This window comes from Eumetopias jubatus, unplaced genomic scaffold (genome assembly GCF_037043125.1).
Source record: "Eumetopias jubatus isolate StellerSeaLion01/CBP00866 unplaced genomic scaffold, mEumJub1_p1.0 scaffold_1, whole genome shotgun sequence".
NCBI lineage: Eukaryota > Metazoa > Chordata > Mammalia > Carnivora > Otariidae > Eumetopias > Eumetopias jubatus.
The window spans coordinates 70728060-70741441 of NW_028274807.1; the positions used below are offsets into that span (position 1 = coordinate 70728060).

The 13382-nt window shown below is 40.3% G+C and overlaps 1 protein-coding gene across 5 annotated transcripts; it reads right to left on the reverse strand.

Annotated features, from left to right (window-relative positions):
• Positions 1-3: 3 nt before the first annotated feature.
• WDR53 (WD repeat domain 53) lies at positions 4-13097 on the reverse strand. Of its 5 annotated transcripts, none has more exons than XM_088029132.1 (4): positions 13040-13097; positions 11712-11811; positions 6786-7281; positions 4-622 (listed from the first exon to the last, which is right to left on the reverse strand). In XM_088029132.1, the coding sequence occupies exons 3-4, from the start codon at positions 7263-7265 to the stop codon at positions 26-28; spliced, it is 1077 nt and encodes a 358-aa protein (XP_087885258.1). In that variant the 5' UTR covers positions 7266-7281; positions 11712-11811; positions 13040-13097; the 3' UTR covers positions 4-25. The 5 variants fall into 5 exon arrangements, with proteins under 5 accessions (XP_087885258.1, XP_087872761.1, XP_087872774.1 ...); XM_088016635.1 differs by having other exon boundaries at positions 11712-11808; positions 13040-13063; XM_088016648.1 differs by lacking the exon at positions 13040-13097 and adding an exon at positions 12791-13031 and having other exon boundaries at positions 11712-11808.
• Positions 13098-13382: the final 285 nt, after the last annotated feature.

Below are 13382 nucleotides of genomic sequence, written 5' to 3' on the forward strand. Positions count from 1 at the left end.
AGTTTTTCAAATAATTTTATTGGATTTAAAATTCTTTTAAGGGATATACAGATATACAACTAGTTTGATCAGCTACTAATATATTTTGGTATCCTTTTATTCTTGTACTCAAGAGCCAGTTCACCTTTTCTCCATGTTCAATACTTAGCTTTGGTAAAATTTTGCCATGTTCTTCTTCATCTGTTACTGGAGCATGAGTGCTTCCACCCTGCTTGGTATAAGCTGCTCTTTTAGTTTTCTTCCTGTGAGTAGGTTTCGTAGGACTCTTCTGTTTTTTTTCAACTTCACTGCTTACATCCCACAACATTATCTTCCCATCATTCCCTCCAGTAAGCAGCAAATAGGATTCTGGCAAAAAGCAGACCTGGGATACTCCCAAAGAATGGCCCTTAAATCCCAGTTCTTGTTCACATTTAACTCCCATCACCCTAAAGATTCGAACCTTACCATCTTCTGCACCACAGCTAAAAATATTGCCACATGATGCCACAGACACAGAGTGGGCTAAAGCAGGGTTTAAAAGCTGACCAGGTGATTGTGGGCTTTCCATCTCTTCTGTTTCATCTTCCTGCAAATTTGTAATCCAGAGTGGCCGTGCTTTCTGAAGGTTCCAGAGCATTACCTTTAAATAAGAGGAAGTTACGTAGTCAAACAGAGGTTCAGCCATTTTGCTCAACTATTATGCTTACTCCACTTCTAATAAAGTCATCAAAGTAGTCTGACAATAATTACTATGACACAGTTCCAGCAATATTAAATTTTTATTTTCTTTTTTTTAAAGATTTTATTTATTTATTTGACAGAGAGAGACAGAGCAAGAAAGGGAACACAAGCAAGGGGAGTGGGAGAGGGAGAAGCAGGCTTCCCGCTGAGCAGGGAGCCCGATGTGGGGCTCGATCCCAGGACCCTGGGATCATGACCTGAGCCGAAAGTAGACGCCTCACAACCGAGCCCAGGTGCCCCAACAATATTAAATTTTTAAAAGTTCATATGGCACCACAATATGCCAGTGGAATGCTACCCTGGTGCCAAAACTAGGATGCCAATGGGCAGTAAGGTAGGGTTTAGAAAACAAGATCCTAAATAACTTCTGATTAACAACCCCATTACAGTGTAATCCACATTCTTAAGTTTCTTTAAGTCATTGTACCCTCATCTCTGCAAGTAAAATAGAAGACTATGAAATTTATCTTATTTTTAAATACTTCATTTACTTATTTGACAGAGAGCACAAGCAGGGGGTGCAGCAGAGGGAGAGGGAGAAGCGGACTCCCCGCAAAGCAGGGAGTCCAATGTGGGGCTTGATCCCAGGACCCTGGGATCATGACTTGAGCTGAGGGCAGACGCTTAACCGACTAAGCCATTCAGGAGCCCTGAAGATTATGAAATTTATTAATTTTAGTCTATGCCGGTTGCAAGTCAAAAAGCTGTCAATTAAATAAATGAAATCTGGAATGCTTTCTCTTTCCTTTCACACTACCTAAATTACCCATTTTAGGGGCTTACCTCAAGTCGCTATCCATCTAAGAAGGCTTTCCTAACTATTCCAGCCTACTTCTCTTTCCCATATTTAATTTCTACGCTATTAACTAACATATACTACTAGCTTGTCAGTTTGAGATTTAATTCTTCTTTTTTAAAAATTTTAAGTAGATTCCATGCCCAATGTGGGGTTTGAACTCATGACCCCAAAATCAAGAGTCACACACTCCACTGCTAAGCCAGCCAGGAGCCCCGAGATTCATCTTTGCTAATGTCTAGCACAATGCCTGGAAAAGAGCAAAAATTCCATACCTATCTGTTGGTTAATTTGACATCCTGATATATGCGGTTTTTTGTTGTTCCATACTATGATTTTGAACCTACTAAATTGATTTAAATGAAATGCTAATTAAAGCCTGTATAAAACAAAACAAAAACTTTTGTGAACTGATTTTACTCTATAATCTAGTGATTCATTTTATTCCCACAGCAACTAATCCGAAAAGGAAGATATTCTTCATATTTTAGAGAATAGAATAGCTATATTTTACCATCTAGTATTTTTATTTTTTATTTTTTTAAAGATTTTACTTATTTATTTGACACAGAGAGAAACAGTGAGAGAGGGAACACAAGCAGGGGGAGTGGGAGAGGGAGACGCAAGCTCCCAGCTGAGCAGGGAGCCTGATGTGGGGCTCAATCCTAGGACCCTGGGATCATGACCTGAGCCGAAGGCAGGCGCTTAATGACTGAGCCACCCAGGCGCCCCCCCATCTAGTATTTTTTTAAAAATATTTTATTTATATATTTATTTAAGAAAGTGCACGAGCAAGTGGGGAGAAGGGCAAAGGGGGAGAGAGAGAAGAAAAAAAAGAGAGAGAGAATCTCAAGCAGACTCCACAATGAGTGCAGAGTCCAATGTGGGGCTCGATCCCATGACCCTGAGATAATGACCTGAGCCGAAAACAAGAATCAGATGCTTAACTGACTGAGCCACCCAGGCACCCCATATTTTACCATCTAGTATTAGCCTTAAATTATGACTCACAATTTAAAATGGACACTAGAATAAGCATGACCATGTTCAGTCAAAAGCATAGATCTGAATTGATAAGATTACCACTGCTGATGATATTAAGGATTGGTTTTCTATTGAAGGTAACTTCCCTCAACTCAGCCTTCCGAAAGAAGTGATATCTGATAAAACTTACATTCTGTTTCTATCAAGGGAAGCACTGAAAACTCTTTTGGATTAGATTTATAACATTATACTAAGTGGCCAGCAGTTGCTATTTGGCTGAAGACAAAATGCTAAAAAATCGAAGTAAATTAAAGTAAAATAAAGAAATATCAGAAAATATAACAAAGATGAACAAGCACTAAAATGTAATGTGGAAACAATCTCTATAAAAAAGTCTGAACACAAGGAAGATAGACATTCCAGAATCTGCTAGTTTAAATGTCTCGGCAGGTATCCCCAAGTCTTTCTTGCACAGCCCTGCGTGATGCCTGGATTATATTTTCTATCCTCCTAAGGCATCTAAGCATAAACTATACCCAAAGTGTTTTCAGCAGATTAAACATTTTTTTGTATTTACTGAAATCATCTAAATGTGTTAACAGGCATCCCAGATTCTACCAATCCAAGAATCATTTCCAAGTACTGAAAATTCCCAGACTGTTCCTGCCTGGACATTCTCTATACCATTTTATTCTAACTGCCAAAGATTCTACAGTGTTTTACAATTTCTCAACCACTGGTTCAAGCGGTGTCACCCTAAGCAAGAAAGCAAGAGATACTAAGAAAAGAATACAAAAGTTTGGGGTATATGGTCCTAAAATATGTCAGAGGGGGAGAAAGTGGACAACTGGCAAATGTTCAGAAGAGAATGCAATCACATCCAAGTGACCGTGCTTAGGAATTTTTCCCCCTACAAAAACATTTCCTTCCACACAGAAGAATCATTTTCAAGGAAAAAAAGCCTCTTCTACCATCCTGATCCTTAAGTGTTGGTACTAGTGATCTTTCAAACTCCAGAAAGAATAACTAATGTTTGAACCATTTATTTTCAGATGTGGAAAGTAAGAGCAAAAAAAATCAATGTGTATGCCACAGAAATATATGATGGCCTTAAATTTCCAAAGGTCTTTACAAGAGAAAACTATATTTGAGTGATGGCCACTGATGTATTTATTTAATTTTATTCTTATACTTTACACACATATCTTATAGCTACTTAATAAAAATTAAACAGTCTTGGGTGCCTGGTTAAGCATCTCAGTAGGTTAAGCATCTGCCTTCAGCTCAGGTCATGATGCCAGGGTCCTGGGATCCGGCCCCACATCAGGCTCCCTGCTCAGCGGGGAGTCTGCTTCTCCCTCTGCCTCTGCCCCTCCCCCAAATCATGCTTGCACTCTCTCTCTCAAATAAATAAATAAAATCTTAAAAAAAAAATTAAGCAGTCTCAAATGTCTTAATAAATCACTGTAAGGTCCCTGCCCCTCCAAGTGTGCTTTGCTTAATTATTTAAACCAATCTAGATGAAGGATATAATTTGTATAATTTCTGTAATAACAAAGATAGGTACACTGTGTGTGGCAATAATTCAATTCCTGCTTTGAGATAAAATATTTGTTCAAAGAGAAACGCTCCCCAAATTAACCTTATAAGAATTTCCTTCTACTACTATACCTACATTCTTGGACCCTTCCATAGGCTGGCTGTTCTTAAAGTCCATTTTTTTATTTTTAAAATATTTTATTTTATTTATTTGTCAGAGAGAAAGAGAGAGCACAAGCAGGGGGAGAAGCAGGCTCCCCGCCGAGCAGGGAGCCTGATGTGGAACTCGATTCCAGGACCTGACCTGGGATCATGACCCGAGCCGAAGGCAGACGCTTAACCAACTAAGCCACCCAGGCGTCCCCTTAAAGTTTAGAATCATACTGGATAACCAGGTTTTAAGAAGTAAATTGTGGAAGATATTACAGTTTCAACTTCAGTTAAGGAAAGTAATTTCCTAAAGGCATAGTTGTGCTGTCTTACCACTGTTGTTATAGCACAACTCAATACAGAAATTAACCTACAGTGAATTTTTAGCAAGTCTTGGGCGTCAAATCAATTAAGTAATCGAAATCTCCTTCTCACAAAATATTTACATCCTATACTATTTTCTAGCAGCTGTCTGCCACTCTTCTTTCCCAGAACTGGAGGCAAAATGATAAATTCTGGATGCCCATTTCTCACTAATCTGAAAAGTATAAAGTTTACTGCCATGCCTAAGTTAATGAACCAGTGACTGACAACTGGTATAGGTTAAGGATAAAAAAATGACTAGTCAAAGAGACACTGTACAATCTGTCTACTTAAAACAGATATCCACCTGGACGTGTTAGGTTTTTCTGCACAAGCAAGTAGGCAGGTTATCACCACAAGGGTAGAAAATGCAGGTTTGTTAAGGGCTTGGTCAAGTGGAAAAGGAGTTTATAGGTCATAGGATCACTGTGCACCTCAAGTGTAGAATGATTCTCAGTAGAGGAACTATACACATTTTTGGTAAGACAATTTTTTATTGTTTCGGGACTGTCCCAGCGCTTTAAGACAGCCCCTGGTTCTGCCTACTAAATACCAGTAGTCTGGGGGAGGGTAACAGCAGTCATTATGAAAACAACAACAACCAGCCTCATTTATTTCTAACTTATGAGGGGGTGAAGAGGGTAGAGAAGGGAGTAGTAAATACTGCTGGCCAAAAAGGCAGAAAGTCAAATCTTTGATGCTGTTAATGGAATCATACTCTTGAAAGATACTTACACAGTTAAGAATGTAGATTAAATGCCTAGAACAGTGCAGGGCACACAGGTCATGAACCAACAATGGTTCTTTTTCTAGAAGTCACCTGTTCCCAAACCAAGAACTTTTTCTACTACATTACTCATGATATCCTGCTTGATACTGCTGGTGTCACAGAAAAAATATACAGGCTTTGGAGCCAGAGAGACTGAAGTTTGGAATCTCAATTCAGGCAGCTATGTGGACACTTATTTTAAACCCCAGTCTCATTTCGAAAAAAGAAAGAGTAACTATCAGGGAGTGATTAGAATAAAAACTAATATATGTAAAGCACTGGCAAGTACTAAGTGCTCACCAAAGAGAAGCCATGATTATTCTCACTCCAGTGATACAAGATTTACTTTTAAGAGGAAGTACATCTGCTATGGGAAAGTTCAAGCTCTCTGAAAGCTCCCCTTTACTAAGCCAAAATCTGGGGGTACCTGGGTGGCTCAGTCAGTTAAGCGTCTGCCTTTGGCTTGGGTCATGATCCCAGGGTCCTGGAATCGAGTCCCATGTCGGGCTCCCTGCTCGGCGGAAAGCCTGCTTCTCCCTCTCCCCACTGCTCGTGCTCTCTCGCTCTCTCTCAAATAAATAAAATCTTAAACAAAAAACCAAAATCTGCTTCCCTAGGACTTCTATTTAGACTAGCACATTCCACTTTTTCCTCTCATGAAAATCAAGAATTAAACACTTCCATTTACCCCACAAAATGGAGTTTCTAGATATATCTACTCTCCTGATGGCTTTCCTCTGAATTTGGTCTGTTTGTGATGTTCCTCTTAAAACTCACTGAATGCAATGCTCTGACCTTGATCACCAATACACAATACTTCAATTGATGTACCACAGAATTTTAAAGTAAGAAAAAAATCCAGTTCCTCATTAAAAAAAAAAACAAAACAACACAAAAACAAAACAGAGTTTGTAGAGAATGGATGATAACGTCTGCCTTCAGCATGCTCTTTTGTTTAAAAAGATATTAAAATCGGGGCGCCTGGGTGGCTCAGTCGGTTGAGCGACTGCCTTCGGCTCAGGTCATGATCCTGGAGTCCCGGGATCGAGTCCCACATCGGGCTCCCCGCTCGGCGGAGAGTCTGCTTCTCCCTCTGACCCTCTTCCCTCTCATGCTCTCTGTCTCTCATTCTCTCTCTCTCAAATAAATAAATAAAATCTTTAAAAAAAATAAAAATAAAAATAAAAAGATATTAAAATCAAATATTCAAATTCCCAGTTTATCACTTTTAAGCATAGAGAAAGGAAGGCTAAAGGATAAATGATTACTTTGTGAATGAAACCTTCTAGGCTTTCTCAAGTTAGCATTAAACATGCAGCAGAAGTAAGGCTTATGATTCATACATAGAAAAGACATGTCAGTAGAGAACAGAAAATGCAAAGATATATTTAGCCTGATCAGTAATCCGATCATTACCAAACCCATTTAGAAATTACCCAAGTACTCTCTGCAAAGCATTACCTGCATATCCAGTCCACATGATACCAGGCTCTGAGGCCTTTGAGGCCGAAAAGCTACAGAGGAACAGATATTGGAATGTCTCTTCAGTGATCTGCTAACTTTCTTATTTTCCAAGTCTAGGATTTTAATTGCCCCGGAGTCATCAGCAGAAGCCAGCAGGTTTTCAGTTTCATTCAATGAGAGACAATTGATTTCTTCTTCATTCACATGAAATTGGTCCAAGGAACCTTTGAGGGATCTGACATCCAGTAAGCTAATGGTTTCTCCATGTGATGCATAGAGCTTGGTGGGGCAGGAGGGAGAGAATAAGACACTGGTAACATCATCAGCCCCTTGGAAGCGTGTATGTCCTAAAGGAGTCCCATCTTCACCCCAGGCCATGAGATCACCGCCCTCTGCTCCAGAAGCCACTAACCCTTCTTGACTTGCATTCAGGCAGAGAATAGGAGAAGAATGTCCACCAGTCCACTTGACTGCCATTATGGCCCAGGAGACTCTGTGAAGAGGAGGGGGGAAAAACTATAATCTCTTATTTATGAACCTGATGGTAGCAGACTAATGCAATACGCAGTATTTCATTTAAATATTTTTAAAAGATATCTAAAAAAACTTAATTTTAAAAAAGACATTTGAAGATCAAGTCTACAAAAGACTAGTTGGACACAGGATTGTGGGGTACCTGGCTGGCACATGCATAAATAGGCTTTTTTTTTTTTAAGATTTTATTCATTTATCTGACAGAGAGAGACACAGCAAGAGAAGGAACACAAGCAGGGGGAGTGGGAGAGGGAGAAGCAGGCCTCCCGCTGAGCAGGGAGCCCAATGCGGGGCTGGATCCCAGGACCCTGGGATCATGACCCGAGCTGAAGACAGACACTTAACGGCTGAGCCACCCAGGAGCTCCATAAATAGGCTTTCTTTGTAATCACAGACCCAGGCAAACCTGGTCTTCCATCATTTGATGTGAAGCCCACATAAGAATAAACATAGGGGCACCTGGGTGGCTCAGTTGGTTGTCTGTTTTAGGCTCAGGTCACGATCCTGGGGTTCTGGGATTGAGCCCCATGTCAGGCTCCCTGCCCAGCGGAGCCTGCTTCTCCCTCTCCCTCTGCCCTCTGCCCCCCATTCTCTACCTCCCCCTGAAGTAAATAAATAAAATCTTTTAAAAAGGGAATAAACATTATATAAATTAGGAAAAATACTTTTTAAAAGAGAGCCGCTCAATCATCAGATTCTATCTTTTATCTGAACGTTTTAGAGAATGAGCTCTGGAGCTAGATTCTCTAGGTTTGAATAGCTTTACTACCTATTATTAGCTTGGTGACTTTGGGCAAGTTGCTGAACTTCTCTTGTGATTCATTTTCCTTCTCTATAAAATGGGGGGGGTAATAATAATAGCATCATTTTATAGGATCATAGAAAATTAAATAATATATATAAAGCACATATAATAGTGCTTGGTACATAATGAGTGTTCAACAAATATTACCATTATCACTTTCTCTATTTTTTTTTTAAGATTTATTTTTTAAAGTAATCTCTACACCCAATGTGGGGCTCAAACCCACAACCCTAAGATCAAAAGTCGCATGCTCCATTGACTGAGCCAGTCAGATGACCCTCACTTTTCCTATTTTTATTAGGCTGGTCAAAGCGGCATCACAGATCTACACCAGTGATGCTCCAAGTTTGGCCTCCAGATCGGCAGCATCACCTAGGAACTTATAAATATAAATTGCCCAATACCACCCTGGACTAACTGAATCAGAAATGCTGGGGTTGGGGCCCAGCCATGTGTTTTAAGAAGTCCTCTGGGTGAGGCTGATGTATACTAAAATTTGAGAATACTACACCAATAATCATCCAGGGATTTGGTTAAAAATGTAGATCCTTGGGTTTTACCACCAGAGACTAATTCAGTACATTATTTAACCTTATTCTCAACACAACCCTTCTGTTTAGTATTATTCCATTTTAAAGATAATAAAACTTGAGTTTCAGAAATGTTAAATAATTTGATCAAAGTCATCTGGCCCTTAGGATTTGTACATAGGATCCAATATACAGGGATCCCAAACTTTTAAATAACAAAGACCATTTTCTAACAATTCCACTTGACAATAGTTTTTAACTTGTTAGTATTCTCTGAAAGTACAGAAAATAACCAAAAGCCACGAATAATTCATTACTGCTTTTAAATGTACTCAGCTATTTTTATTATTTTTTAAAGTTTATTTATTTATCTCTAGACCCAACATGGGGCTCAGATTCACAACCCTGAGATCAAGAGTCACATGCTCTACTAAGTCAGCCAGGCACCCCATACACACTTTTTTTTTTTTTTTAAGATTTTATTCATTATTTGACAGAGAGAGAGAGACAGTGAGAGAGGGAACACAAGCAGAGGGAGTGGAAGAGGGAGAAGCAGGCTTCCCGCTGAGCAGGGAGCCCAACGCGGGGCACAATCCCAGGACCCTGGGATCGTGACTCAAGCCAAAGGCAGACGCTTAACGACTGAGCCACCCAGGCGCCCCTACTCACACATTTTTAATTACCTTTTTACCCACTTACACTTCACAGTAGTATTTACTGTACTTGTGTACTTACGTACTTTTGTACTTATGTACAAAATTTAGATTTCCTGATATACTAGGCATCCCGGATTTATACAATGAAATTGCCACATAATTCTACCCTGCCTCGACTGCCTGTTGGGTAAAGCAAAAAAAGGAAATAAGGGCAATTTATATAACTCGAACTGTTCAGACAAAAGGAAGCAAGCAAATCTACCTGAACAAATTTAATGTTTCATTTCACAATACAAGGGAGAATTTCTCTAGTGAGAAACTGCCATAGTTGCTTTCATATTTTCAGATATGATACCTGAATTCAATCCAATTGTACAGATAAATTTCCTAATATTGTTTTGAAAAATAATTTAAAATACTGGCAATTTGCCTAAAGTTTCTATTCCTGACACAAAGCTTATTTCCTCCCATTTTTAGGCACTCACACATACACAAAATAACTAACTAGACTGCTAAAAAACCTCTAATCTTTCAGTAATCAAAGTAACAGAGGGGTGGGGGAGTAACAGAAACATGGTCACAAAATCATATACAGCAATTTTCATAAAGACGACAAAATGGGAAAGACAAAAAGATACTTTATTTCAGCAGAAGCACTGAATTAGAATACAGAGGAAACTAATTAGAGATCAAAGCAAGTAAGTTTTAAAGGAGAGGTTTAGAGAGGAAATGACTCAGAGAGGTAAAGACAGGGAACTCTGGTGGTTTGATTTTTGCTGACAAGTAATGAAATAGTAGTTAATTTTCTTCCATAAAAAAGACTTTTGCCAAATGTTCAAGATAAACCAAGAAAAAAGGACACTTAGCACAATTTAAAATGAAAGGTATTAACAATATTTAGGCCTAGGGACTGCCATCTGTGGTGACTACTGACTTGTCATATAATATAGATAATATACTACCTTAAAATATGAAGTTTGTAGTAACCATTGAAAAAGCCACTTAAGTTACAAATTTTAACTCCTTTCTTTAGAGATCTGATCACTTATTTCCTACGTTAGTTTTAGTTTTTCTACAGTGAATCAACTTTAAAGTCCTGAAGTCTGCCCTCTACAGCTTTAGGATTTTGTGTGCATAGAGGTTTTGGATCCCTACTGGGATTTTAGGTTTTATCTAAGACAAGAATGAAATAGGGTTTCTCGTACTTCTGTTTCTCCACATTATCTACCCACAGGGGACCTAAGTAAATGCTGACTGGCAGACAAAGTTTTAGCATTTTCTTCTGAATATAATTTTTTTTTAATGGAAAAGATTAATTGAATTTTAAAGACACATTTGGTTAAGCTCACCCCAAAGTGTGAGAAATTAGGCAATAAATGGATTTTGTACTTAAAGGAACTATTATAAATAACAACACTGTTCCCATAAAATTTTCCATAATGGAACCAGTAGTATCTATTAATCTCACAACAAGGTCAGCTCTACCTTCACCTCTTAAACAAATTAAACTTCTAATCTCTACATCACATGGATAATATTTACTGATCACCAACCTAGTCAGAAAAATAAAAATGGAGACCATTATCTTATGCAGACTATTAATCATTGAGTCAACCAGAGCCCCCCAAATCACGTTTAGTCTACAAAATTAAAATTGTTATTACTTAAAACATACCCAAAGACCACCATCAAAAAGTATTAAACAACAGACTGCTGTGGTAGAAGGCAGTGGGAAAAAAATGTAATTAAATCTGGGTTAAATGAAAACAATCTTTCAGAAATGAGTTGTCAAGCCACTGTTTCTTGTTTTTCTCTTACTGGGACTGGAAAGCCTACCAGAAATAGGTAAGTGCCATTATCTCCATATTCAGGTATCAGGTCAACAAACTTCTCTTCTCATAGGTAACATCTAAAGGGTAATGTCTAAAGCACAGCAATTAATCATGTCCTATTGTGAATTACTCTAATTAGATAATAGATTCCTTCAACACCTAATGAGATCGTGGAGTGGGCAGGGAAAGGTAGGGTATCTTGAGAGCAGTTTTAGAAAGGGTGGAGGGCAAAGATGGAAGTTCTGAACAAAGGGCAAGAGGGTACTAAACATGGGGGAGGGGCAAGGTCAGGAGGGTGATCTGTAGAAAGAAAAGGACCTAGTCATAAAGAAAATCTTTTCCAGGGGCGCCTGGGTGGCTCAGTTGGTTGGCCAACTGCCTTCGGCTCAGGTCATGATCCTGGAGTTCCGGGATCGAGTCCCGCATTGGGCTCCCTGCTCAGCAGGGAGTCTGCTTCTCCCTTTGACCCTCCCCCCTCTCATGCTCTCTCTATCTCATTCCCTCTCTCAAATAAATAAATAAAACCTTAAAAAAAAAAAAAGAAAAGAAAATCTTTTCCAGGGCACCTGAGTGGCTCAGTTGGTTACGCATCCGACTCTTGAGCTCAGCTCATGTCTTCATCTCAGCGTGGTGAGTTCAAGCCTTGCACACTGAGCATGGAGCCTACTTAAAAAAAAAAAAAAAAAAAGATTTAAAAGAAATTTAAGTGCCTTCCCAGACAAACCTGGACCTCCTTCCTTGGATGTCCTATAGCTGAAAGTTGAAAAATGAATAATAAAACTCCCTAGCCTGAGATTACACTACCATTCATATAATATAAGGTAATCATTATCACTATAGTAAGTATAAGTCAACTTTTCTTCACATGTTTGGGTTTCCCAAAGTTGGTCTTGATGTGGAGAAGCTGGATAGCAACCAAAATGATTGAAGGCCTATGGCATCAGCACTAGTTAAGGAAAGAATGCTGGGAGAAAAAAACATCTGGGAAGAAGGGACTAGCAAATAATAACCAAACACCATTTACCAGAGGGTTGAGAAGGTAGTTGCTGTTGTTTTTAATGGAGAACTAGAAAGGTATTATATACGGCAGGGGAACTACTGGAAAGGTTTCTTACTACATAAAGGCAAGGCAGTGGAGTTAACTACTAAGGAAATCTGTGAACCCTATAATTATCTCAGAGTTGTTTTGAAAATTATATAAAACCCGAGCAAAGGACCCTACCACAGTGCCTTGTTCACATGACGGTTAGTATTTTCTCTCACAAAGCATTCTTTAAAGGCGGTCAGAAAACTTTTGGCCACCTAGGAAAATGCAGTATGACCAAATAATGCTTAAATTCTTTCTCTTCCAAGAAGTCATCTATAATTATAACCTCCACATCATTCTCCCTATTGGAATGTCTAATTATATAACAACACGCTGCCTTGATCCGCCCACTAATCGGGTTAGTAGGAAAGACTGGGAAAGGCTACATTTTGTCCAAAAGAATGGAGTACTTAATCAGCAATTACGTGGCACTTTCAGGCTATCTAAACATTTGGGCGGGGGGTGGGGGGAGACTTAAATGACCTTACTTGCCAAATACACGCTAGGACACATGTTCTGATTAAGTACCGCTACCAATAAAGAACAAAAAGGTCTGACCAGGAGAAGACGACCTCAGCTGCCGAAAGTAAAGGAAGAAGATCCAATTCAAGCCGAAGGTGGCGGAGCTAGGAACTGGCTAGCAAGGAGAGGGAAGTCATGCGTTAGGTTGGAGTCTGAAGCAGAGACATGACACAGGGAAACCTCACAGGGAAAGGCGCCCAAGAAGGCCGACGCGAGAGCACTAGATCAAAAAGAGGAAAAGGCACCGGAGGACAGCCACAAAAGCCACAGGGGCCAGCCTCATACCTGCGCTTCCCGCTTCCCTCCTCGGCGCCTCGTGATGACCTCACCCGTGGGCGCCCAATCCTCTGTCGGGTTGGGCGCGGGGAGCCTCAGCCAGTCACATCCGGGGCCGAGAGGAACCGCGAGCGAGCTGGGCGTGCGCCCTTGCTTCGTGCCCTCAACCAGTATGGCGGAGCCACGGGCGCGCCGGGGGGAGGCCGTGCGAGTCCGGCGGTTCCGACGCCCGCGCTGAGCCGGGGAGGAGGGGCGGGGGACGCCCGTGCGGCCCGTGCGTCTGCCCTCAGTGAGGCGGGGCGCGCGGCGGACGCCCCCGGGCAGGGGCGGGAGTGGTAGAGGGCCGGTGGTT

Bases quoted from the DNA above. Each gene is read 5' to 3' on its own strand.
- WDR53 (XM_088029132.1), bottom strand. From the start codon at position 7,265: ATGGCAGTCAAGTGGACTGGTGGACATTCTTCTCCTATTCTCTGCCTG. The intron at 623-6,785 runs GTAATGCTTTGC...TCTTATTTAAAG, and splicing joins CATGTGGACTGGATATGCAG to GTAATGCTCTGGAACCTTCA.